Source organism: Odontesthes bonariensis, chromosome 5 (assembly GCF_027942865.1).
Source record: "Odontesthes bonariensis isolate fOdoBon6 chromosome 5, fOdoBon6.hap1, whole genome shotgun sequence".
Classification (NCBI taxonomy): Eukaryota; Metazoa; Chordata; class Actinopteri; order Atheriniformes; family Atherinopsidae; genus Odontesthes; species Odontesthes bonariensis.
In genome coordinates this window covers 25,603,438-25,630,806 of record NC_134510.1, presented here as the reverse complement: position 1 = coordinate 25,630,806, position 27,369 = coordinate 25,603,438, and the positions used below count along the sequence as shown (strand labels likewise).

The window sequence follows — 27,369 nt, the reverse complement described above, 5'->3', positions numbered from 1 at the left end:
TAGAAGTGAGACAGTGACGATACTATAAAAAAACACTGATCATTGAAAATCATCAACTCTCCTGGAGTTATCAGGCCAATCTAACCTGTAATTTATTATAAGTATATGAACTACATCCTGATATCTATATGGCTAAATAAAACTGTAAAACTTCAATGCTGACTTTGGTAATAGTTATGGGTCACTCACTGGTGGTGGGAAAACTGCCAGTTTTGTACACTTTTATAAATGTTGCTGCCGGTCAACTGAATCAGAAACGAAAGGAAAGCCAATTATTACACTTAAGGTTTATTCATTACTGAAATATAATCAACTACTGACTTCTCAGTAAATAATGTAATAGAAATCTACTAAAACTATAATTTTCTTTAGAAGAAAAAAAAACAAAGAAAAACAACAAGGCTTGACAGGGGTATGAACATTTCATGTGTGACTAAAGTGACAGGATGTACTTTAAACGTGTTTTCTTTAGAAGAAAAAAAAAACAAAAACAAGGCGTGACAGTAAGAATATGATTGCAACTCAGCAAAAAGTTAAACGTATAAGGGGTAAGTGTAAGATTGGCATGAAGACTGATTGGGTTACACACATAAATACATGGAATATTACATTTGTTTCTATCATGATAGGTCCTTGTCTTTAACACACTGTGAAGTACTGTAGAAATAATCACTGCTAAAAAGAGCATACAAATAACGTGAGATAAACATGTTACAGTCAACTCGTTTAACCTGTTTTCAATCTCTTGGTATAAAAGCTAGGAATATCTCAAATAATTGGAAGTAAAGTGAACATCATTAGCAAGGCTTCTTGTAAGATTCTTCATTTTGGCAGGAGAGGGATCCTTGTTATGTTAATTACCAACAACTTTGACATATCTATGAGTGATTAAATCACGAGGGATTATAGAGCCATTTTCAAATCAAGTTTACACTACAAACTTCTGGGGATATACTGAATAAACCATCACATACTGTAGGAGTGATTTCACAACCTCAGCAAAAAACTTGACCAGAGAACATACATGCACTGACGACAAAAGGTCTTTGTCCCCATGTCCCTACTCCTAGTAAATGCACTTTACATAAAAAAAGAAAAGAAAAAATCCTCGGAGCCTCTAAGTGAACAACATCAAGACAAAATACACAGCAGAGACATTTATCATACAGCAAGAGGTGTAGCAGGGATTTTAGTTATGGGGAAAAGAGATACATTAGCAGGTCATTTCACCTAAACTTGTCTAGTTAACTGCACAGTGTCAGCCAAGCATATAGTGTCAATGCACTTAAGGGGTTAATTAATGATCCTATGGAAACAGTCAAGTCTTTGAAAACACCTTCCAATATAATCTGGAAGAATCTCAGGTGATATCTTATAGGTTGTTCTACAGTAGTTGGTAACACACTCGTTCTAATAGTCAGCAGAGTAGATGCAACAGAGACATGAGGCAGATGCCTTTTCAAGTCCTTTTTCCTCTCACTTTCCTATTTTAGAACTGAAAAAAAAAAAAATCCCTCTTGTATGCCACTCTTCTCAGACAGCAGGATGCTCAGTATCTGTATGGTCCCTGTAGGAATGGCATCTCCTCATGACCCTCGTGGGTCTGTCTGTCTGCCGGTCTGTTCGAAAGCCTCAGCCTCTTGGCATCTCCTCTCTGCAGTCCTTTAGCCCTGCGGCGGCAGGACACTTTGTGCCTGTGAAGAAGTGTAGCATTCCAAAAGCGAGAGGAGCAGTGTCGGCAGGAGAAAGTCCCTCTGGCGCGATGGGAGGCCCGATGGATGAAGGCTGCCAAAGCCCTGTGAGACTGCTTCCCACACACACTGCACCTTAGTCGCTCCTGAGTGCTCAAGGCGGTTCGTGGGTGTTTTACTGCCATGTGGATCAGCAGTCCCGCTTTACGGGAAAACACAGAATTAGGGCATATGGGACATCCAAAACGTTTCACAGGAACTTTGAGAGATGACAGGATCTGCACCTTCATTCCGCCAGTGTTGACAAGCTTATACCCACCACCACCTGATCCTCCTCCTCGCCTAATTGTCAAACGGAGAGAGCCTTGTTTTTTATTCAACTGCCCTCTTACTGTACACCTTATCTTTTTCTTCCTTCTCACTCCATCAAATCTGACTAAATCTTGGGATTCCCATTTATTTTCCCTCCAATCTCTCCTGTCGGACTTTTTTTTTTTCTTCTTCTGTCGTCTCATGTCATCGTGGGACAACTGGGTGTTGCAGTCAAGGTGTTGCTGGGACTGGGTGTCAGACTGATGATGAGGATGATGGTGGGAGTGATGATGATGGTGATGCAGATGGTGATGTTCAGTGGAGGGCAGTTCGGTGAGGGGCTGGAACGGGGCTGTGGTGTGAAGCGTGCGGCTACGGGATCCTGCTGGATAAATATGCTCTCCTTTCACCCCGGCGGGGGAATGCGGGTGGTGCGGGGGCATGATTGTAGAGTTGGGAGGCAGAGGCTGAGAGTAAGATGGAGCACCGGAGGCAGAAGATTGGGCTGCTGCAGCATCATAAAAGAGTGGGGAGTAGCCAGCTGGTGGTTGCGGGGGTGCCTGTTGGTGGCTATGCGTGACAACACTAAGACCCTGCCCTCCATGGGCTTCAGTGGAAGGAGCCATCTGAAGCAGGGCATTGGTGGCAGCCTCGCTCTCGGATGCTGACTGATTAACATCACTCCCACCTCTGTTGTCTCCAGACCCACTGCTGCCCTCTTGCGGGTTAGATGGTTCAGCGCGGGTAATCCCGTGCTGAGACTGCCTGTGTCGAGTGAGGCTATTAGAGTAAGCAAATGCTTTCCCGCATACCTCACAGGAGAGCTTTTCTCCTCCGCTTTCATGCACCGTTTGGTGATGGGCAGTCAGGTGAAAGTGATGACGGAAGGACTTCCAACATATAGCACAGGTGTAGAGTCGAGGCGGTGGTGGGGGTTGGGGTTGGGGTGGAGGCTGTGGCTGAGGGTTGGTGTCTTGAGGCTTGATGTCTTGAGAGTAGGGGTAGTAAGAAGAGGTGCTTGGTGCTTGGTTCTGGTTCCTGTCTTGCGGCACGCTACATTGAGGATTTGTGTTAAAGCTGTTAAGGTTCTCTGAAGCTGGTGTTGTGGGCACCTCTTCGAGCTCGCCTTTCTGGTGGAGTTTGCTGTGTCTCCTGAGACTTTGGGAGTAGCCAAACTCTTTTCCACAGATGGTGCATTTGTAATTCTTTGCTCCAGAGTGGACTGTTTGATGCTTGCTGAGGTGAAAAGCCTCTCTAAAATACTTTCCGCAAATTGTGCAGTGATGGGGCTTTTCTCCAGTGTGGATGCGGTCGTGCCTGCGTAGGGTCTCGCGGCGTGCAAATCCCTTACCACAGACACTGCAAAGGTGGGTGCGTGGTAACCCGCTGGGACCCATTCTGGGGGTGTATTGCCGACGCTTTGGGGGCTGTCCACAAGCTGAAGGATCTTTCTTAGCTCTTGGTTTGCGAGGACGTTTTGGTTTGGAAGTAGGATTCTGTGGGTTGCTGCTCAAAGCCTCCTGGCTCCCACCACCTCTGAAATTCTTATCCAAACCAGACGTGGATGAAGGTGAGCCCAGAGGTCCTAAACCAAGACCACCTAGCAGGCCTCCTATGATGTCTCCCCTATCATCCCCTCTATTTCCACTGTTACTAGCTGCTGTTATAGCAGAGATTGCATTATTGACAGAGCTAGTGACATCATCCTCTGAGTCATCCAGTAGAGAAGAGAGGGGCAGGTGGGGCTGTTGCTGCGGATGATGGTGCTGGTTGTGGCTCTGTGAGTGTGGATGCAGTGTTGGGGCCAAGGGTGCCTTTCTCAGAGCTGGGCCCGCCATCCCACTTCCACAGGGGGAGGCACCAGAGTAGCATGGAGATGGATTACCTTGAGAACGGTGGTCATCATGGTAGCCTGTGTAACGATTCCGAGAGTAGTCAGTGGGGTATTTACCATCTGTTCTGTCCCTGTCATTTGAATTCCCTCCCCTTCCAGACTGAAACAGACCATCACATCCTAAACCTGATTTTGGTTCTCCTTCCCCCACAATGATTACACCATCCTCTTCCTCAGTTTTCCCATAAATAACCCCTCTATTGCTCTGATAAGTTCCCCCTCCTCCATTACCTCCTCCACCCCCTCCCCCGACTCTGTCCTCACCATCAGTTCCTGTTTTGCTGCCCCGTTGTTTAGGTCCCCTACCTGGCTTGCCGCAGGTGCCTGAGGCAGCATGGTTGAGAAGAGAGGTGCTCTCACGGAAGGCACGACCACAGGCGGGACATCGAAATGGCTTTTCCTCATGTATCTTCTCATGGCGTGTCAGTGACTCTCTACGATTAAAAGCCCGAGAGCAGGTGGAGCAGCCATATGGGCGGGCTGACGAGTGTATAACACCATGTTGCAGGAGGTGCCCTTTTTTCTTAAAGCCTTTGCCACAATCGGGGCAGTGAAAAATTTTGTCTGGGCTAGGACAAGAATTGGATGTGGGTTGAGGAGTTTCTTGGGTCGAATGGGGGAGGCTTGGGTCGGTCTCTGCTTTAATGTGAATAGGGTTTGGGCCTGTGGTAGCACTATTGCTAGTACCTGCTGTGGTTGGCTCATGCATGCGCAAATGCCTGCGAAGGCTTGAAAGTTGAGGGAAGCTTTTGCGACACTCTCCACAGCTATAAAGGGGCTCTGTATCAGACTCTGCGGCATTGGGTTGCATTGAGTTCTGGTTATCAGATTTAGAAAGCTGAGAATCATTAGTAACCAGTACTGAGGCAGCAGTGGAAGAGGGAGCAGAGGAGGAGGAGGAAGAAACTACTGATGAGGATGAAGATGATGAAGCAAGAAGGGATGACGGGTCTCCGCCCATATTTGATAAACCAACCCCACTGCCAATTAAAGCCGGGGGATGACCATGACTAAGCCCTCCATTACTACTGGTGTTAGGATTACCACTGTGGCTATTGTGGCCATGGCTGCTACTGCTATTACTACTGTTCTCAGATTTTCTTTGTGGCAAATAGCCTGCCATGGCTTTCTTCCTCCTACTACTACTGCTACTACTACTACTACTACCACCACCACTGTTTTCCCCCTTACCATCTTCCTTAGATAGGGATAAATGCAGTGGTAAGGGGAGGGGCAAACCTGCTTCTTGCTGCATCAGAGAAGCTATTTGATTTGATGAGAGTACAGGGATGCCCTGGAAGTCAAACCCACCCAGTGATGAGGGCTGGGAGCCTGGGTGGAGAGGGTGATGAGGATGGGAATGAGAGTGAGGATGGGAAAGGGAGTGAGGTGGGAGCTGTTGCTGCTGGGGAGGTTGCTGTGAAGTCTGCTGTGGTTGGGGAGTGGAGTGGCCATGTGAGTGAGAAGAATGCAAAGCAGGAGGCGGTGCAAGGCTAGTACTAGGCTCCCCACCTGTTTGACTTAAACCAATCCCTAAGTGGTTATGGGTTCCCTGTTGAACAAGGAACTGTTCTAAACTAGCGTTAGCAGGCACCCCGGAAAGAAAATATTGATTAGCGGCTAACATGCAACTAAACTGTTGGTGAAGGCTCCGTGCATCAGGCTGGGCCCCAACCAACTGGTGTCCCAATGAGCTGACTGCACTGCTAGAAGGATTGTTAGAGGTGGACACAGAGGTTGAAGGGGAAGGAGAGGAAGAGGAGGGGCCAGGTGATGCCTGAGGAACAGAGAGGCCGGGATGCAGAGGAGGAGGGGGTGGAGGTGCTGATGTTACTAATCCTCCTAATCCCCCAGCACTCCCACTACTGCTACTTCCCCCAGCAAAGTGCTCAAAGCGGCCTACACCTGGGTGTAACTGCTCCTGTGCTAGTGCTGCCTCAGACGGGTGGAAAGAGCGCAGGAACTGTGGGTAGCCGGAAGAATGGCTTGAGCTGCTGCTGCTCATCTTGCTGGACTTTGAACGAGAGCTCTGAGATGAGGAAGGCTGTTGTTGTAAAGGTGGGGGAGGAGGGGCACTCATCTTGGCAAAAATGGAGGCAGAATCAGAAAAGGCGTTACCTCTTGACCCCTGCAGGGGTCCCAAGCCAAGTCCAGACAGAAGAGCTCCAGATGACTCAGCCTGCTGCTGCTGCTGCTGCTGGAGTTGATGCTGGTGAAGTTGCACTTGCTGCTGATGTTGTAGCTGTCGATCTAAGCCAAGGCCTTTGAACTGGTGGGCCTGGTGCCCACTTAACATCTCTATAATGTCCAGATTGTATTTTCCAAATTGGAACATTTCCCACTCACTTGCACATGGGGGTGCAGGTGCCAAACCTCCAGCGCTAGGAGCGGCAATAATGATCCCACCACTCACTGGTGAAAGACAAACTTTACCCTAAGGGTGAGGCTATGCTACTACTTTCTTACTTAAAAGACAGCTTAAAGTTCATGTCTCCAGACTGTTTATCTCTGATGCTGCCACTCCCTGTGGATCATCCACTCCCCACACTCTACTTCCAAAATGAGTGGGGTAGCTGAGGTGATAAAACTGATGATCAATAGGTAAAACTGTCTTTTTAGCAGGTAGATTTCAAAATTGCTTAAAATAGGTTCTACTGAGAAGCTGTTCAAATGACGACTTCTTGTCTCCTTTGAGAATTACTGCGTTGACATTTTCCTTCACCTAAGAAAGATTCCTCATCCGTGTTCAGCCAAGAAGTACCTACAGCTGAAAACACAAAATTAAAAAAAGGAGGAAAGTCATAGAAGTTCTCTATAGACTACAATTTAGCATTAAAATAAAAATCCCTGTCCTAAGTCCCTAACTAATCAGCCATCAATCTATGCCAAGATGTCCAATTGAGGCTAATCTGTGAAACCTAAACCTGTGTAAGAAAATACAGAATTTTTTCAACAGATGATAGCATCATAGATAGATCGCTCCAAACTGTACACAGCAACAATACCACAATACCGTACACAATACTAATTTTGTACCGTAAACATGTGCATGTGAGCTGGTATGACAATAAAGAATCCTTGAACTATTATATCATACAAGTCAACAATGAGATTTGGTTCAATTTAGTGGCCTTTTCCCTCAGCATATTTAGAATATTCATTTAATACCTCTGATTATATCAAACTTATTACTGTCAGTTAGCCTTTTAGTTTTAGTGAGAAATTCGATCAATATACAATAAAAACTTCCAGTTACAATTTAGAGAAGGTGAAAGATATTCAGTCAACAATTTGCAGATGTTTACATTATTTCCCAGCCACTGCAATAGACAAAGAAAACATTTAGCATTTTACCTTTTGTAATGACTTACCATGACGCAGCACTGCTGGGGAGCAGAAATACTAGAATTGCTGCATAAATGCCAATTGGTTTTTTTTGTTTGTTTGTTTTGTTTTTTTTTTTTTAAATCAGACTCGCATCTACTACAGAGGACTTTTTTTTTTCTATGCATTTAATGCAACTTGTAGGCGTCTGTGTGAAGAGGCAGATTTTGCATATTCAACAAAGCTTTGGAGATAGTGACCCATTTTATTACCTAACTGTATACTAAACTACCACAATCCTTTGATGCTTTAATAATGTATGTGTTCTGTGATGTATCTTACACTGTATAAACATTTATTATATACAGTATGGCTGCTATTGATGGCTGATACAAAGGTGAGGGGCAGTTTCATGTTTAAAAAAGAAACAGCATATGTCTGTAACTAATAATTTGGATTTCAGCCACACTACTTTAGACTGGTTGATTTATTGCTACATTTCCAAAATAAACTTGATAGATCAAGATGGATTTTGATGCGAGTGAAGCTTTTGTCCTTTTTACAGATATTCCAGTTGTTTTTAGGATTTTCACTGACAAAACTTTGGATATAATAAACCTTTCTGGTGACTGAAGACCAATGCTGATAAATAGTCATTCCATCAGATCATCTTAACCTCATTTAAAGATATTAATCAATATTTTTAACCATTTAAAGTCCTTTTTATTCTAACTCTATATTCAAGATATATTCCTTTTGAAATTGAAACTTTGTACTAGTTCTTAATGTTGAGTAACACAGAGAACAGTTATAACTGTTGTCAAATACAAGTTAAACAGCATTAATGCTCATTTTCACTTTAATTCAAGCACATTTTCAGAAGCAAGCGCACTACAACTACACTTACCCTTTACATTTATGTTTTAGACCAAAGTCCAATTCCTCCCTTTGGCTCTAGCCCTCTGTTTTGCAGAGATAAGGTGCCTCTTTTCTTTCAGGGATCAGGGAGTGGTGGTCATCTAGCGATCCAAATGGCTACCGATGCCAGGGTTGAAGGGCTAGATGACCACCACTCCCTGATCCCCAAAATAAAAGCAGCACCTTATCCCTGCAACATGGAGGGACAAGGATGAGTGGCGGAGCCAAGGGGAGGAATAGGGATTGGGCCTTAGTGTGTTTATAATGACATAGCTCAAATGGCAGTTTCATGTTTAGTTTGAATTTCAGTCCATATAAATGTACACATGTAGGAAGTGTTTTTAGTTAGATAGTCCAAATTATAGTTTATTTTGTATAATAATACCTTTTCCCATTTCTGTTAATCTCATCTAAATTTCACTTTCATATGTTTTTTACACTGTCTGCTCAGATAGAAAGCTGATTTTCTTTGAACTGTAACTATCCAGATAAAAGGTCAGTCAACTTGATCTGTATTTGGTTCAACACAACGACCGAAACGACGGGGATGATCTATTATTACCCATTAAATACATTTGCATACATTTTAAAAAAAAAAATGAATAACCAATGTTGATGTTCAAACATTTCCCTCGATTGAAAATGAAAATTACGTCACTTTTGAAGAGGTTACAAGTGCATTGCATGTGGTAAACTTACTTTAAATGTCGTTATGCTCACCTTTTAATATCTTACCGTTTCCTCTAATTGATGCAATGAATCGTTAAGGCAGAGAGCTCCCCTGGCAGATGAGGAAGATAATCTATCGCACATTTGACTGCCTCTCATTATCATGTAAACCTGCAAACCTGTAAAGAATGGCAGAAATGCTAAACATTAACACAAGCATCACACTGGCCGCACAATGTAAACATTAGCTGTACTTTTCAGGCACTAGTAATAACGGATGCACTTAAGGTGGCATCCTCTAACAGTATTGGCTAACATTTGGAGAAAAAAAAGAAAAAACATTGGACGCGGTTGCATACAAAACTTCACGGTTTAGCATCTTATTTTACACTGGCTCGGCGTGTTTGGCTATTTGGTGCCACACGCAATTGAGAAAAGCCACAATGTTGCTAACGTTAGCCTTCCTTTCTCACCACAATGTTAAAAGCACGCCGACTAACGTTAACATTATGATGCTAACGCTAGCATATACATCTGCGTAACCTATATTCGGCAAATGTTTACCTACGCATCCAGTTGCAGAGCACAGTTGCAGATGGATGAGGCCTGTCACGCCTTCTTCTAACTGACTAGCTAGCTATCGTCCGCTTCCATTTCTGCGTGCCGTTTTCCAGTCGTTAGCCAGAGCCATTTTCACTGATGCTGAGCTGGGTGAGCGCGTACACAGTTCCCTCGTGAAATATACGCCAGCGGACTCCGCAGCAGCCTCCTTGACATTTGATTGCGACCGGTTGCACCGACCTGGAGCTTTAACTTAATATTTCGACGGCCGAGAAAAATTTGGACGGTCGGTGGTAATATTTTTGGGTAAAAGTGAGTGACGTGTGCTCCCCTAACATTGGTCCTTTCCGGCCCTTGTAATATTTCCGGGTAGCAGCAGCAGCGGGGCTCACGGTCGGCTGTTTAGGGCTCACAGTGGATTCACTGGTTTCACGCTGCGGAGAGCCGCTTTTCCTAATGTTAATATGCAGGTAATTTGTGTCGACTCCACCACCACACCCTAAAGTTAAGCAGTGCATTGCGCCTTTATGATTATCGCACATGTTATCAGTCTTGGTTTAAAAACTTAACCCCGGGCTATATGTAATGCGTGCTGCCTTGAAGGCCTGTAAAAACAAGATGTATAATTGATCAGTGTCATCGATGTCTGCATGGATTACCACCATTATAGTTTATATTTTGTGTTATATATCAATCCTACATGCTCGGAGAGACAACCCCGGTCATGATGCACATACCTCAGATGTTAATGGTTTTAAAGAAGTCATTTGGAGTTAATACATGCCAATAAAACATTAATAAAAGATTTGCTGTCTGTATAAACATCCAGTTTGTGGATATTTTATAAGCGCTATCATCCGACGTCCAACAGAGTAAGAGCTTTTTAAAAACTGATCGTGATGCAAATCTTTTATTAAATCCCATATTAACTGAAAATAGTACAAAAACAAAATGTTTGGATGTTGAAATTTAATACATGTTTTTTTTTTTTTTTTTAATGGATGCTTATTTTGAATTAGATGCCAGCACGTTTATCACTGTGCTGCATCAAATCTTCTTTTAGCAACACCCAGTGTTACAGTTTATCAGAGCATTGCACAGTCTGACCTTGGGGGTGAACTTGCTGGAAAGTATAAGCTTAAAATTTTCCACTTGGGAATAATATTTTTCTATGTAAAAACGATGTACTCCAAATAGTTTGGAAATGATATTTTAACCCTTCCCAAATTGATGGGCAGCTACAATTGCTTCTCTAAGATCATTGCTGACCTCTTTCCCCCTTTTTGTTGTGTTCACACACAGCTGAATGCTCCGGATCAGCAAACTGCCAAAACGTCTGCTTTTACGAAGGTGCTCACACTTTCTGATGATCAGTTAATCAAGTGGATCTATTTAGCAGTACCTACCTATTGCTTACCCTCTTTGTTCCTGTGGAAGCAGTAATTACTGATCATTATTATGATTAGATATGTAAAACCATAGATGTGACAAAGGGTGTTTTTTCTGTTTCACATGACAACATTTATGAAGCCAAATAAATACTTAACAAATACATTTCAAGGTAGAGTTGTTTTTATTTTCTTCCGCATCACCTCTTTCCTACAATCCCAACAACAAATATACCAAACTGAACAGTTTAAAGCCCCAATATCACTACTTAATCAAGGGCATTAAAGTTTTAATAGTGTTTAGTGACTGTAAGTTGTGTTGTGCGAAAGTAGAAAGACACTCAGGAGCTCAACATCAGACTAAATATTCAAGATGTGAATATCTGTAGGCCCAACCCTCTCTTATTTGTAATAATGCTCAAATAGATCATGAACCATACTGTGAAAGAACAAAAAAAGGACATTACCAACAACCATCTATAGCCGCTTTCGGACTGTAGGAACCTTTGGCAGTTCTAATAACCTTTTAATCCGCGGGGCCGTTTTCTCCCGTGTTCGGACATACAGGAACTCGGGGCTTTCTCCCTTAGTTCCTATAACTATTTAGCTCCTTCTCCGAGGTCGGGTCTTTTCATAGTTCTATAGAACTAATCTTATGGAGGTGTTTGGTGGTCGGTAGCTACGCCCCATGTCATGCTATCACGGCTGAAATGTTTCCTCATAGATGCAGACACAACCGGCGGGTGTTTAATAAGTTAAACTTACACTGGTCTCATTTGTCTGCAGCGCTCTGCTCTCCTTTCTTCCTTCATGAAATGAAAAAGTATCTCCTGACTCTCTCTGTGAGCTTTTCCAGCCTCGATATTAGACGCCTGATGTGATTGTCCATGATTAATATCACCATCATGCAGACCATAAACACGGTGGCCTCCCCGCTCTCCATATTAGCTTCTTGGTGGTGTTTTTTCTACTCTCCTTACTTTTACCGTTTTGTTTTGTGTTTGAATGTAGCACTAAACGGCTAACGGCTAACACGTCACTGAAGCAGACGGCTGCGCGCGGCGCATCAGTCCCTATCAGGTCCCGACTCATGTGCGAATGTAGACTGAAACAGTTCCGCTGGGGAAGGATAGTTATCAGAACGAAATTCGAGGAAGGTAGTTCTGATAACTACTTTCTTAGAACGGTCTGTCTCTTGTGACAAGAGTCCACATTAATGCTTATAAGAATTCGACTAGCAGAAACATCTCAAACATCCACTGTTCGGTGGAATAAGTCTTTTTGATTGAACTGCTGCTGCAAAAAAAAAACCCTACAAGGAGAATAAAACCGCTCAAGTTTAAAAAGCTGTTATCAACATAAATGGCTTATTTAACAGTTCTTCTCCATAGAAAACAGCAAAGAAAAAGGAAAATAAGTTCTTAGACTAGAGTTAAGTGATCCCCAGTTTTGACACATGTTGAACATCACTGACGATGATCTCTGTAGTTCACTCAGCCAGTCAGCAGTCACAGCTTTAAGTTCTTTGTAATTCTGAACAAAGCCTGAGTGCTCAGTTCATCTTGGAATCACTGAACCTCCTGGTGGCGAAATGTACAAACTGCAGCGACTCCAATGTCTGAGCAGCAGGTAGTGCCTAAACCAAACATAATATTTTCTGTGTCCTTTGTGTACCTCCTCTAAAAATATTTCCTGTATCAGCCCGATGGCCGCCGGCTCCTGCTCTTTCATTTCAGCCTTCATGCGTCTCAGTGCAATAAATGTATTCACGGGAGGTTTTAAATATGAGCTACACAACTCTAACCTCACTGCAGGGATCCTGTATGCCTGTGATATAACTCTATGTTCAGATGATCGAGAGTGGATTTCATTTAAAAGCACCACTGTCCACTCCCAGTAGCACTCTATAGCCTTACTGCAGCTTATACAATATCTCACAGCCCAGAGATATGGGATTTTTGTACAGACTCACTTTGTGTGTGTTTTTAACCTACTGAAGACTAAAGAGCTTTTTGTTAATATAGCTGCAGTTTATGGTCTGACCTCTTATACAATGTTAATTTGCCTCTTAGTTGATTCTTAATAGAACTAATTGTTTGTGACCAAACCTCTTGTCTCAGAGCTGTCGTTGTCTGCATATGTGAGACATTTGTCAGTCTCAGTCTGAGTCTTGGCCTAAATATAGAGCATAATCGCCCCGCGTCAGGCCATGTCTTGGCTGTAAAGTGTTTTACATCTTTTTTTTTCTCCACACATTTGGTACTAGATTTTACTTTTACTCTCCCAGATTTATCTGAGCCATATGCAACGTTGCAGATTAAGATTTTTCACATGAAACACTTGATGAAATTTTAGTAAAATGGTTACCTGTGAATGTATCTCTAATGATAATCCAATTAATCTATGTGATATATAATATAATAGAAAGTATTTATGACACGAAACCTCTAGTGTGTGGTATTAAAAGCACTTGTTAATTTATTAAGTTGTCTTGTTAACAATGAAATACTTTCAATTTTCACCGGCAGACTAACTTGTAATGAATAAATTCTACTCATCGGTTTAGAATCAGAACACTTTTACGACTGTCTTGTTGTCTTTTTTAGTTCAAAAGGAGTCTAAATTTAAATAGATTACATAGCAAAATGGTTTAACTAAATAAATGTCAGTATATGTTCTGAGCCTCTAATATGCACTGAAGTCAGTCAGAGGTTATAAATATATTGTATCAGGGATACAGGGATATTTATCAGGGACTTGAAGGGGTTTACTGGTATTATTATATCATATTGTACTGGGTTAGATAAATAATTATTTTTGGTATAATTGTAAGGTAGTTCAGTTGCTGCATTACCACTTTTGAAGGGTAATGTGATTGTTGCTAATGGCTTACATTTGCCAAACTGCAACTTTAGGCAAAAAAAAGCAGTGATTCTTACGTTTACTTGACTTGTATTTTATAGCAGATGTAGCAGAAATCAAATATATTTCATGCTATGTCTTGACAGCTTCGTTTCATTTGTTGATATTCATCCATTGTTGAATTTCAGACCTGCTGTGTACTTTGAAAATAGTTGATCAGGTAAAGCTTTTACACTTTGTAATGTCTCCATTCCTTCTTACAACATCTAAAAGACATTCTGGCATCGAGAATACCAAAAGATTAAGTGTTCGGTTGTATTCTTCCTTACCGACGCATCTTAACCTGTGCAACAGTACAGGGTCAGTGCTGCATTTTTTGGTTCAATATTTCTCCTCAGTTCTCCACACATTTTCTTTCGGGGACGGGTCAGGACTGCAGGGAGGCCAGTCCAGTACCTGTACCCTCTTCTTCCTCAACCACATTTTAAAGTGTGTAAAATGCGGTTTCATCTTGTCAGAAAATACATGGACATCCCTAGAAAAGAAGGCCTTGAAGGCAGTACATGTGGCTCTAAATTATCTGTGTACTTTTCTGGATGAATGCTGCCATCACATAAGTGGGAATGAGCTTTACCAAGAGCACTGATACAACCACACAACATCACAGAGCCTGGGTTTTGGACCTGGACTGATCACGGTCGGGATGGTACTTTTCAACTTTGGTCCAAATCCAAAGGTGTCCATTACTTCGGAAATGAACATAGTAAATACTGATTTGTCTGACCACAGTACGTGTTTCTGCTGTATGATAATCCATCCCAGATGCCTCCTAACCCAGAGAAGTCGATGCTGTTTCTGTGTAAGGTTAAGATGAGGCCTAATTTTTGCACAGTAAAGTTTTGTGTTGTATTTGTGAATGTAACTCCACCAAGACTTTTGTACCAAATCATGATGAAAATCACCTGTTTGAAATAACATTTGTTGTTGCTGTTTTATCTCGTTACTCATTAGTGTGTTGCAGCTTTTTTCAGAATGAGCTGCAGGCCTGAAATGAAAAATGAATTATTTAAGTAATCATAATTAATTACAAAATAAATTAAGTAAAAAAAGAGAAAAATATCTATATCTATCCATATCTAAACAGTCTACAGTGAAATAATAATCAAAATAAATGTAATAATGCATCTTTTTGTGTGTTTTTCATTAGCATTTGCTGTACTGTCCCAACCTTTTGAGTGTTAAGATGAATGGGAACTCAGTTTTGAGAAAATATGACTGAATGACCAAAACCGTCCTTTAGTTAGAAATAATCATTGTGGCAAATATTTCAACTTTCAAGGTTGTGGGTGTCCAAACAAATTAGAAAATACTGCCCGTCAGAAAGAAGAAACTCATTGATTAAAGTCCTAATTTTTACCTAAAATGTGATGAAAGTAAAAAGTAAAAGTCCATATGTTACAAAACTCACACACGCCAATAATAAATGACAAAACATTTTTCCCACCAACTTTATTATACAAATGTTTGTAATTCACTGCCGTATCCAAGGGGATCAATGCATTAAACAATAACAAAAGGGTTGTATTGAAATTTTCAGGCATGAAAATAAATCCATTAATTGTCATTAATGGACATGGTCCCTATCCATTTAAGGTGGCCATTAAGCATCCTCCCTCTAAATGAATTCATAATGGTAAAAACACACACCATATTCATTCATTTCCCTCTGAAAAAAAAAAGCTTTTCAGCTTTCACCTTCCTTGTGTATTAGTTTTCCATTGTGAAAAAAAAAAAAAGAAAAAGAAAAGCTGTAGCCATCTAGGAGGTTATGGCAATAAAAAGACAACAAAATGTTATGAATTTGGCACTGTACAATTCATTAATTACTAACACATAATTTTTTTAATCTTCAAATTAATGTCGAAGAGATCACTCAAAATATTCTGATTGTACTAGCTATACAAAATACAATACTTGCACAAATTAGATTAACCATTTATAAAATTGTGATAATGAGTTTCGATGGATATGGCTTGTGAGTTATTACAGACTTTGCTACAGACCTTTTGTGGCTCTATTAAAAAAATCTAGTACAACTGTATGTCATCTGTCCTATTTCCCTGAAAAAGACACTTCACTCAAAGCTTTCGGGTTTCCACTAGACCTCAGTTTTTCTCCCACCTGTGTAACAAACATTCATCCGAACATACATACATTATGGCATCATGGGTTTAGCGTGTAGAACCCATGACAAGTTAGTAGGTCAGGCTGCTGCAGAAGAGACAAAAGACTGTCTGTAGCCCATCCCAAACTCACCCATCCCTCACCGGCTGTCGACACATACATTTTGAAGGCTGCAGATTTTTTCAATACATGTTTTTTGTACCAGAGCGAAAACCTAAGTAATCATTTGAGATCGAGATGTCATAAGGCTGATGTCTAGGCACACTACATACAGCTGGAAACTTGGCCATATAAGCATGGATGACCTTAAGATCCAGGCATGCTGTCAATGCCTCTCAATGAAATGGAGCTGGCATGCATTAAGATTTGGAATGTTTTAAAAACTTTATGACCAGATGTATGAAAAACAAACTAGTCATGAGAATGCTAGTAATCTAAAAACAATAAACACTTAAATCCCACCAAGTAAAAGAACATCACATCATAAGATAATTGTTAATAATAACCATAACAGTTATAATAATCATTAATAATAACACTCCATCATATTTATAACAACTACATTTAGTACTGTGTATAGGAAGATTGTCCAAATGTAATCTGTGTCTCTGTTCTTCAGCTTTTCATCTCTGTAATCCTCCAACACACGACTGAACAAAAACCAAACAGTTCCTTCCTTGATCTGTGTAAATATCTCTGATTTTCACTTGATAGAAAAAAAATGAAAAAACAAAAGAACAAAAAAAAAACAAATCCTCTCTCAATGCAATACCCTCCATTGATCAGTCACACTTTCAGATCGTACAGAATGTAAACCTTGAGGACACGACACATAAGCATGTCCGCATCTGGTGCAAATATCAGGGGCTTGATTTGTGCAAAGTTTTGTCTCTGTGTTTCTCTTTGAACTGTGCTTAAATTGCTCTTGTTTTTTGTACACATTAATACTTAATACGTCATGACAATATCAACACAAAATCAATAGAAAGAGATAGAATTTTATATGGACCACAGATATCACATACTACAGTATATAGGATAGGATAGCCCTTAGTATTGATAAGCGTCGTTATTGATGAAGATTTTTTGTTTATATTTTGAATGCTTTTTTAAATTTTTTTTATTTATTTATACTGGCTGAAGTGCGTTATGTTACAGCAAAGTCTTTGTCCTGAAGATGGGAAGGGCTTCCTCACCATCAGAGTCTCTTGCGGCATCCGGAGCCGCGCAGGGGAAGGCCTCATGTCGCCCTCGCTCCTGAGGTTTTTGGCTTGTTCTGAAGCCAATCCTTTGACTGTACAAATCACTGACTTGTATAATTTGCCACCTGGTGATAATAATTAAGTGGTGATTGTCAGACCAGCTTCCTCTGTGGTGTTTTCTTTGTATCTCCATAAATGGCTTTGAAAGTACAGTTGTGTAAGTGCAACCTCTGCGTCATGCTCCATTCCTTTGTGCTCTGTAGAGAAACCTTTGCTCTTCATATACAACCTCTTTCTAGGTAAACTGAACACATCCTCTTCTTCCATCTTTTGATTTTGTAAGTTTGTGTCAACATTTTTGACTAATATCGCATCTGATGGCTCTAAAATATTTGATAGCCCACAATTTTTACAGCGAGGCCCTGATTTGTAAATGGGAACCTTTGGGAAATCTCACCCCTAACGTGGTCTAATATCAGTTTACACTCCTGTAGTGTAACAGTGATCAAAGTGTGAGGTCCTCAGGTGAATTTAATCTAAGGTCACATGGAAAACTAGGCAACCCAGGCATCAGATTGTTAATGTGGGTACGTCCGCAGTTTAAATCAGGCGTGGAGTCCTGCCAACAGTGTCAGGCTGCAGCGTCTCAGTCTGAAAAAAAATCCCAGCTCGTCCACTCAGTTACAGAGAAAGCAACAAGCGGGGCTCAGTCTCCCTGTGTCAGAACGAGGTTTTTTTTCAGCAGAATGTAAGATCTCAGAAATCCTTAAACACAGGCACACAGGTCTTTGAGACTCATCGTGTCCATGGGGCTTTTCATCCATCCAATCCAGCCTAATAGATTACTGCCAGCGAGAGCTGGGCAGATCGACTGTCCAGGTAGTTGCTCATTTTCCTGGACTTCTGTGATGAAATATTCCACATGGTCCTCCGCTTCGTCAAGCCTTTTTTATATTGTCTGGTTTCCTATCTAATATGGCTCCTGAGTACTTTTTGAAAAACACATATAAAACTAACTCATGAACAACTGCTCTGTGGGTTTTCTTTTCATGTGTCCAGTCAGTCTTTCGAGTAATGGCACTGTTGTATATGGCAATATGGCAAATTCTGTTACAAAATATGGCTGATGTAGGCTATCTCAAAAGTGGAAGAGTTGTTCCCCACATAGATTTTTACTTTTATAAGTAGTTATATTCAAGCTAATTTGATTACAAGAGAACACCAATTTGAATAGCCTAAACACATTATACTGTTACTATACTTCTAGTTTTATATTTTGTTATTATATCTAATAGATAAATGCAAAAAGGCGATCTATTCCCATACATCTGATGACCATACTCTAGGCACAAACCTCACACTGTCACCTCATTTTTACTCCCTGTCCTGATCCCCTGACTGCCTCCTGCACTTCCCCCTGACCCCCCACCGCCACCTCCTGGTATGAAATGTAGTTGCTCAATGGTGTTCTGCCTTTTTGCCGCAAAAGCCATCCTCCTCGCGCTGTGACCCCCTAGTGTTCCCGTTCCCATGACTACCCCCGCCCCAGGCATCTCCCCAGCCCAACCCATACCCCCACTCATGTGCCCCGTCATGGTCGGGTTTCTCTCTTGCTCTCGTCCAGATGTGGGATGAGAGTTCATCTTGATCATGTGATGCCGGTCAAGGGAGGGTGTAGCGCAGACGTTCTGCTGGGATTGGGCCTTCTGCTGGCGAGGCAGCGTGGGGACACCCCCTCCTGTGTGGGCATATGGATCTACGACACCCATCCCTCCAACCCCCATCCTGTCCTCCAAATGGTCCGGGGACATGAGCAGCCGTTCCTGCCTGTCCTGTCTCTCCTGCCTGTCCTGCCTGTCCTGCCTGTCCTGCCTGTCCTGTCTCTCCTGCCTGTCCTGCCTGTCCTGCCTGTCCTGCCTGTCCTGTGTCTTCCTGGTGAGGGTTTGCGTGTTGGAATTCTTGTTGGAGGCAGCCATGGCTTTGTAGTACTGGTGTTGTTGGTTCTTGGACAGCCGTGACAGTGTCCCAGTGTTGGCCGGGAGGTCACCCATGTTCAGCAGCTGATCAGTGGACTTAACCTTTCTCGGCGGCTTGGACAGAGTGTCATAGTTGGGATTATACTGCAGCTCCGGGGGATCCAGAGGGTAAGGATTGGGAGTGGGAGAGGCAGGCATGCCAGAGGGTGGAGGCGGGATCCAAGAACGGACTGCGTGCCTGGGAAGGGTTCCTCTCCCACTGAGGGTGTAGTCTCCACCCCAGTGGAGATGATGCTGAGAGGACTGGAGTGCCGGCTGGGCTGTGTGAGGTCGGCGTTTGGTGGTGCAGTAACCAGACGAGTACTCATCAAGACCTTTCTCTGGAAGCCAAACAATATTTCTCTGAATTGTTTATCACCACAATAAAAAAAAACATGAGCACATAATAATGCATTCTGCGTTTTGTGGCAAAGCGTCAAGAGTGTCACCATGCTTACGAAACAGCGGCAGAAACTGCACTGGAAGAGGAGTGAGAAGGTGTTTCTTTTTTTTTTTTTTAAATCGCAGCACTTACCGAGGCGTTTGAGTGAGGAGTATCTGTTGAGCTCAGGCTTGGTGGCGCTCTCATAGGAGGGTGGCAGCTGGGCCAGGTTGTGTAAGGAGTGGTGGAAGGCGGGCTGGGATTTGGTGTTGTTGTGCTTACTGGAGAGCAGGGTGCCTCCAGCTGCCAGCTGAGCATTGTTCATGCGAGGGGTGCGTTCTACAGAGACCACAGGAGGAAAACGACTGTGTGTTAAATGAGATTTGCTCCTCTGGATATATCGCACCGCACGTGGCAGGGTGTGAATCTGCTAACATTCAAAGAGGCAGGATTCAACTTGCTTTTCAACACTAACACAAGCAACCGGAGCTATGATAATCATCATCATTGTTGACATGAATAAGTCTCCTTTTTAGCTCAAAATATAAGTGAATGAAGTAAATGAAGAATTACAGCGATTACATGTAATTTACATGGAAGCTCTGATTTCAGCAGCTGCCTTACCGATGGTTGCGGTGTGTTTCGGGCTGGAGCCTGATGAGTGGATGAAATTGTGTTGCAGATTGCCCACTGTAAGTCAAAGGAAAATAAGGTAATCAGCTCACAAAATGGATGTCAGGCAGTTTGAAGCTGAATGATGTTCTAACAAAAAAAGACTGAGGCATGCACATGTATATACCATCTTTAATTTATCTCAACGTAATTATCTGCAAATTCATGTGCATTTTACTACTTTTTGATAAAAGTGGCAAATTAATATTAACACACAGGGAAGTCAGACAAATCTTTTTTTGGTGATCAGAGCCAATAAAGAAGAATAACAGAGTCTAATTTTTTAGCCCACCACCACTGGGGATTTTTTTTATCTTATTCAGTACTGCATGTAGTCTCAAAGATATTTCAGTGGTGAAACCGGAAAAAAAAAACTTGTATACATAGGCATACATATATAGATGTGACAAGCACAATGGGCGTCTGCATACAAAAGATGCTATTACTAAAGCTCTGATCGTGCTATTCACTAACACTGAATAGACCATAGAGTCTCACATCTGTTGTCCTTGCTGGGCAGTCCTGGAGCGTAAAGATTTTTGGGAGCCCTCCCTAGTGTTCCCTGTCCATCCCCTACGGCCAGAGCCACGCTGTTGTTTCTCTCATCCTGCTGGACTGGGCTCGACTGGTGCCGCAGCATGTCAACCAGGGCTCTAATTTTGCAACAGTCACAAGCAAAAAGGAAACATGGGGTGAAATTGACAATAAGCCATTAGCTGAACATCATGAACTCCACATCATAATACCACATCAAATTCATCCTGAGGGAACTCTAAACCCAAACCGTGGGGAACATTTTTAGTCATTTTGATATAATTCATGTGTTATCTGAATATATGAGAATGCCAGTTTTATGGAAAAAAATCAAGTTTTGCACTCTCTTTTATGATCACCTTTCAATGCACGCATATTAGTATGTGCACAATAGACTGACCAACATTTAATATGGATCTACAGCTATCATCCTCCTCTACAAAGATAGAAAAGTGTAACCTGCATAACCAAAGCGCATATTCTAATTGCAGAGATTGTGGGCCATAAGAGATAAGAAGGCACTGAGGGAATTAACGCAACCATGAATCCTGCAGCAGCCACTTAATGAAGATCAAATATGTTTCAGCTGATGACTAATAACACTATTCTAAGCCCAGAAATAAGTCCTGAAAATACGTCCTGATTACACTATTCATACGCAGAATCATGCAACAAATCCAGCAGACAGAAGTGATGAAAGAAAAAAAAAGCAGGGGGTGAGCCTCACCTGGGCATATTCAGATCCCTTTGGTTAGCTTCCTGCTGCACCTTGTTGAAGACCACCTTGATGCCCACAGCAACAGCTACCATGAAAACAATCACACCACCGATGACAAAGCCTGTGTTATGGCTCTGCTGCTTCAGTGGATCAAAGTCTGGGTCAGGGCCTAACTCCTCTGATATGATCATGGCTTCTGTCTGTGGCTTGGCCCAGTCTGGAGAGTCATAGTTTTTACAGCTCTCCTGATCCAGTTGCCTTCTACGCTCTGGACAGCAGAAGCGGTAGTGGCAGGTTCCACAGCAGAAGACAAAGGTGTCCTTGGAGCAGTTGAAAGCGCTGTCAAAGTGTCCCATTACGTCATAATAACCCCGACATACATCCATCCACACGTCCATCATGCGCGGTGGAATGGGCGCTACCTGGGCTGCACCTAGAGGCGGTGCGAGGGCCTCTGATGAGGTTACATTCTTGGGGAACATTACCTGGGGCAGCGGTCTCGGAGGGGTCTCAAGAACTCCCTCTGAGGTTTCTGGAAGCTCCTCTGGGGTTTTGGGTCTGCCTTGGAGAGCAGCTGGCCTGACATTGGCCTTGATGGCAAGGAGCAGGAGAGAGGGGCTGGAGTCAGTTTCAGGCTGCTCAGTAAACGGTCTCCCTGAGCGGTCAGTGAGCTGAGAAGGGAGGGGTGGATAGGTCTCCACAGCAGTGGTAACTGGGATAGTGAGGAGGGAGAGCAGGGAGACAGCGAGGACTCGGAGATTGGTGGTGGGCGTCATTTTTACATGACTAAGACATCTATTTTCTGTTGTTGAGTCAATGCCGTTACAACGCTGTATCCGCTTTTGCAGTTTAACCTACTAAAATGCCGTGTGAAGGACTCATGTAGCATGTACGACCTACTGGATACTGATGATGTATCAGTTGTTTCAGTCAGTGATACTTTAGTATCGTGTGATAATGATAGAGAGGACGGGAAGAATAAAAGACGGACCAAATTATCAAAATATTTGTGTGTGTCTCAATAATTGGTGATAACAGTATTAAAACGGTTTCAGTAGCTTTTTTAAAAAGGAACTTTGGAAACAGAACGGTTTCATCTAATGGCCTTGGATTAAATGAGAAGTAACGCTTAAAGGTACAACAAAGGAACAGATATCAAATGCAGTTCTGGATTAAATTACTTTTTGTATCCACAAAGTCCAATAAAATTTAGTAGCTAGTTTGTTCAGTAAAATATGGCCTTCCTGTGCATTCCTGTGTTGATCGTGGCACTTCACGTTTTAGTATACTTTCTGTCGGGTTGACTACTTCAGTCTGGCTTTGCGTACATTCAGAATGGGCACTTATTTATCCTGAAACCAATTGTTCTCTGGAGAAATCTTCAATTTATATATATCAGTATATCAATTTGGTGCTTTTTTGTCTTTCAAATAATCAGTTGGAATTGAGTGATTCCACCACTGGTCAGTACAGTCCATTCATGCTAATTTCCTTTGAATAGGCCATAATCTTTATCACTGCTCTAGGCACTGATTACATATATTGATACATTATTCATCTAAATGTTTTCCATGTCTGGATTATTTTGTTGCAGTACTCGCCTGGCATGGGCCGTTCCTGTGACTGGGCTGTGAGTGATAATGAGGCAGGCTCTGCTTATGTGCTAGAAGGCTGTAACAACAGAAAATTAGGGGTAAGCATGAACCAGAAAAATGACTCCCAGCCTGTAAAATGTACTGCAAAACGTGGCAAATGCCATGGTTTTTAGTCAGCTTTTAGGCACAAAATATTGCCCATGTCACTCATCTGTATCCCTAATTAGATATAAGATGAATGGCACATTGCTTCTGCATGTGACATGTCTCTTTTAGTAAAAATTATTCCTGATTCGTCTCCGGGGTTCAAAGAATATCAGTTTTGTTGAGAAATATGTAAATGTGTGAAGTTATTGTGTTGGAGGTGTTGGCAATAATAGACACAGGCAGATCCGTCTCCCACAGAAATTATAATTATATGTAATTATCAAAACGTCCCTATCTGTAGCAGAGAATGTAGGCACAGATGGGGGAGACAGAATGCTGAAATCACCAAGGGTTCCACTTGTTTCAGTTACATGCTCCTCTAACCTTCTGAGGAGAGTTCATTGGAGGAAAAATGAGAAACACAAAGCCGCAGTTCTTCTGCTGACTACTATTCCAGAAGAGATCTCCAACAGAATTTCTCTTCTTGTCTTCTGTAAGAGTTTGTGGTCGATTTCCAGAACCGTCTTCGGGTTTATGTGTCGGCAATCGAATCTGGAATGCGTCGGCCAAATGTCTGCTGAAACACAAACCACAGACATTAGATTAGATGAAACTGTGCAACCTTTTCTCCTCATTCATTGACCGTTGTGTGTGCTCTTTTTGGGTGCACATGTGGACATCAATTGCACTATGTGCACAGTGGGAAGCCAAGTTTGTGTTTGTGTGCTTCTTTGCAGAATGAACACTCTACTGAAAAGCCAATGATAGAGAGAAAGAGAGCAGCGGGATAAATGCAGGGTAGGGATTTAAATGAGCAAAGAGACTGTGGCGAGCGGGAAGAGCCAGAGGTATAGATGCAGAGACGACCGTGAGTGGGAGGGCGGTGTGTGGGTGGCACAGAATCAAGTACATTTCTCCCAGCACTTACCAATACAACACAGCACATCACACAAACAGCACCACCAAACAGATCTGCAAATGCAGTCCATGCCACACACAAGATGAGAGGGGTGCTAATCAAGACTGTATATCAGCTGCAGTTAGAAGCGTTAAAAGAAGAGCGCATGAAAGTCTAGAAAAGGCTTTGTGTGAGCGTGTGCATGTGACAGACTACAGTCGGCATTCGGTAAACCTCCTTGTAGCAACTCTGCCTCTTTCCTTTAGTCCTCCAGCTCCCTCCTTCTCCTTTTTTCTCCCTCGTTCTGCTTTTCTCTCTTTCTCAGATTCTGTGCGTGGGTTGAGGCAGCTAACTCTCTCAGAATAGCACTGCAGCTCTGTCTGTGTGTGAGTGAAAGAGGCAGTGAAAGAGAAGGGAGGCAGAATCCAATCTACACCCATTAGCCAAACCAGATTTCAAAGTCACATCTGCACATCTCCTGCTCAACAAGATGACACTGATGCCTTGCTCAATCATCTGCCAACGCTGTTAAATTCCATTATCATGTCAACTGCACTATGACTCCTTTTACCTGTCCAAATATTCAAAGAATTGTGCATTTGAAGCCTAACAATAGAGATTTCAAACCTAAAATGGCCATTCAAATGATATAAGACCAGCTCTTCTGTTGCCAAAAGCCTCGGGTCTTGCAATGTGCTATTTTCCAGCGAAGGGACACAACATACAATAGCCTTCTTCTGTGGTTTTGAAGCAATGCAGTTGTTGAGCCTGGATGGGAACCAAGTGATAAAGGGCGCAGATTCACAACTGTGAAGATGCAGCTCAGGGTTGTATGGCCACGGGGGGGGGGGGGGGGGCACATACCAATTTCAATATGTTCCAGTGATCGTATGAAAGCAAAGGAACCAGTGACTTACATTGCAGCATGCATGGTGCCAAGCCGTGTGCACGCCTGGGCAAGCAAAAAAAATAAATCAACAGGTGTTTGTAGGAAATGGAACAAAATGGCCACTTTTTCTTCATACATTCGCTGTTTGAACACAAAATGCGGTGTGAATCTATGGTGAATCTTGAATGGGTTCACAGTGGATGTAAATGACAGTTAATTACAGCGGAAGGCGCGGAGCAGCGGCTGCTCCAGTCTTATCAGTGAATAAATGCTGCGCAATGCCTTTGCATCAGCCGAATGATGTGGACACCCTCTCCTCAGACTACACTCCATCCCTCTTTAGGTTAATAAGTTGCAACTTGCGACGAACAGGCGTGCGGGTTACGGACATGGCTTGCATGTATCAGTAGGCTAAAAGTGCGTGGGTGTATCCGTGCCAGTGTGTGTGCGTGTGCGTGTAGTCCGACTGGATGTGTCGGTGTGTGTGTGTCTTTTATCAGTGGTTTTAATGTGTTCAGAATGTCGCATTGTGTCGGCAATTATCGATTAAAGTGACGGAAAACACATCTGCCCAGAATAAAGCCCGAGTGTGTGGAGATTACTGTGGCGCATCTCTCATCCAAATGTTTTGTTTGAACAGCTGATGCGTTTTCACGGATGCCAAACTCAAATTTTCATGCATACAGAAACACGCCGATAAAGTATCCATCGGTATCAATCTGCTTGTAATTCGGTAAGTGATGTTGCATTAATAAAAGGTGCATTTTGTCGTGTCTTACCTGTGCGTTGATGGGGTCTGATGCTGGAGAGCCTGCGCACTGTGTATCTCAGCGGCTCTCAGATGGTAGCCTGTTATTGTAGCAGATGATGATGAGGACAGATTGAACTCTTGCTGGATCTGCCACCTGTTTTAAATGTCCGTGTTTTTCAGAAGTGACGCTGATCTCGGTCCCTCTTGTTCCATCTCCATCAGGCTTCTGATAATCCAACAGCAGGGGACAAAAAAAAAAAAGTGGAAAAAAACGCAAGCGGGAGTCAAAAGAGGGATGGTGAACAACGAGATGTTCTGAGATTTTCTGATACATGTGTCAATTCATCTATAAACTGCATCGGAATCTCTCCGTCTGGTGCACAAGCACAAGTTAGTGTTAGGCTACTATCCCAGAAAGGACGCAAGATGCGCAAAAATGTCAGACGTGATGTCCCAAAATTTAACTTCCTCAATCTAGAGCTCACTGAAGCTGTTTCTCTTAATCATTTCCAAGCTATATAGGTTTCACCGCCTAACTGCGACTGGCCTCACGGAGTTCCGCCAGCGGGGGAGCGATGTGATTGGTCCGTCAGACTGGTGCCGAGCTTAACTCCGGTCCTCTCTGTGCTGCAGGTCATTAGGCCCATTCAACTGGTGGCGTTCGTCCTCACTCCTCCATTAAACCACCCTTTTTAATTGAGTGACCCCAAATATATATATTTCACGGGAGCTGATAAAATAATTTCTTAAAAAGTCCGTAAGGGATTATCTCACTGTTCTTTAAAATATATAGGCCTATATTTTTTTAAAAAAGCCGAGTGGGACAATGACTATACAAAAACGCGAGAAAAGTTGCAAAATTCAATCGGCTGGTGTTCAGCGGAAGACCTCCGAGATCCAAAGAGTGTGTGCGTTATTTTTCTTTGTGTGCGCGCGCGAGGGAGAGAAAGAGAGACGGAGAGACACGGTTGCCACAGCAACTGTGTCATTATGTTGGTGGCAATTATGAAAGCGATGAAAACGGGGAAGGGGAGAGGACTGGCGCAAAAGCTTTAACACTGGAGCGTGAACGAAACTGTCAATTAGACTCAGACCTACACTGACAATTCAGATCTCTTTTAGTGTAGGACGAGAAGGGGGCAGCGGGAAAGACACGAAACCCTAAGGAAAGACTGGCTGAGAGCTGATGCGAGATTTGTGAGATGAAGTTGGCGCTCGTTTCTGGCTTCATTCCACCCGTCACTACCTCGTCACGATCCCCGGATCAACAGCACATAAATTAACCTGGGTTTTGGTTCGGCATTGCATTTGAATGAACTGGGCTCCTATTAATTGGGGTCACTGGTTACACATCGGACCAACAGGATGAATCACGTGACACAGAAAGAAAAACCCTGCCAACAGAACCGCAATAGATGTTCAAATAATCCCAGAAAAACCCGAGTCAAAGGACGGGCTTTTAGCATTGATGGGGCTGTTTGTAGAGGAGGTGGATACCAGGTGGAGAAGGAGGCAAGCACTTCCAAAATGGAGCTTGGGGAAGTTGTGCAGGGTTATGTTGAGCCCCAGGTGTCTAGGAAGGGCCTGATAATTACCTGCATGGCAGGCTGCTATTTCTACACAGGTGGGTGGGATGCTGCATGTCTGCAGCAGAGGCCAGTGGAGCCCTTCATTAGATGGTCCAATGACGCTCTGCCGGGTGCACTTTCACTCACTGGTTTGCTGGGGTGGATGCAATTAGTCCTCTCCTCATAATGGTTATT

General features: G+C 42.8%; 2 protein-coding genes across 8 annotated transcripts; both read right to left on the bottom strand.

Annotated features, from left to right (window-relative positions):
• Nucleotides 1–272: 272 nt before the first annotated feature.
• LOC142380125 (uncharacterized) lies at nt 273–9,792 on the bottom strand. 5 transcript variants are annotated; one of them, XM_075465683.1, is made up of 4 exons: nt 9,373–9,788; nt 8,860–8,987; nt 4,204–6,664; nt 273–3,915 (listed from the first exon to the last, which is right to left on the bottom strand). In XM_075465683.1, exons 3-4 carry the CDS (start codon nt 6,230–6,232, stop codon nt 1,550–1,552), a joined length of 4,395 nt encoding a protein of 1,464 aa, XP_075321798.1. In that variant the 5' UTR covers nt 6,233–6,664; nt 8,860–8,987; nt 9,373–9,788; the 3' UTR covers nt 273–1,549. The 5 variants fall into 5 exon arrangements, with proteins under 5 accessions (XP_075321798.1, XP_075321799.1, XP_075321795.1 ...); XM_075465684.1 differs by having other exon boundaries at nt 6,016–6,664; nt 9,373–9,786; XM_075465680.1 differs by having other exon boundaries at nt 273–6,664; nt 9,373–9,792.
• Nucleotides 9,793–15,113: 5,321 nt separating this feature from the next.
• Nucleotides 15,114–26,533, bottom strand: shisa7a (shisa family member 7a). Of its 3 annotated transcripts, XM_075465678.1 has the most exons (7): nt 25,635–26,533; nt 24,884–24,918; nt 21,336–23,642; nt 20,573–20,727; nt 20,027–20,092; nt 19,556–19,741; nt 15,114–19,361 (listed from the first exon to the last, which is right to left on the bottom strand). In XM_075465678.1, the coding sequence occupies exons 3-7, from the start codon at nt 22,100–22,102 to the stop codon at nt 18,361–18,363; spliced, it is 2,175 nt and encodes a 724-aa protein (XP_075321793.1). In that variant the 5' UTR covers nt 22,103–23,642; nt 24,884–24,918; nt 25,635–26,533; the 3' UTR covers nt 15,114–18,360. The 3 variants fall into 3 exon arrangements, with proteins under 3 accessions (XP_075321793.1, XP_075321791.1, XP_075321792.1); XM_075465676.1 differs by lacking the exon at nt 24,884–24,918 and having other exon boundaries at nt 21,336–23,645; XM_075465677.1 differs by lacking the exon at nt 24,884–24,918.
• Between the last annotated feature and the right edge of the window lie 836 nt (nt 26,534–27,369).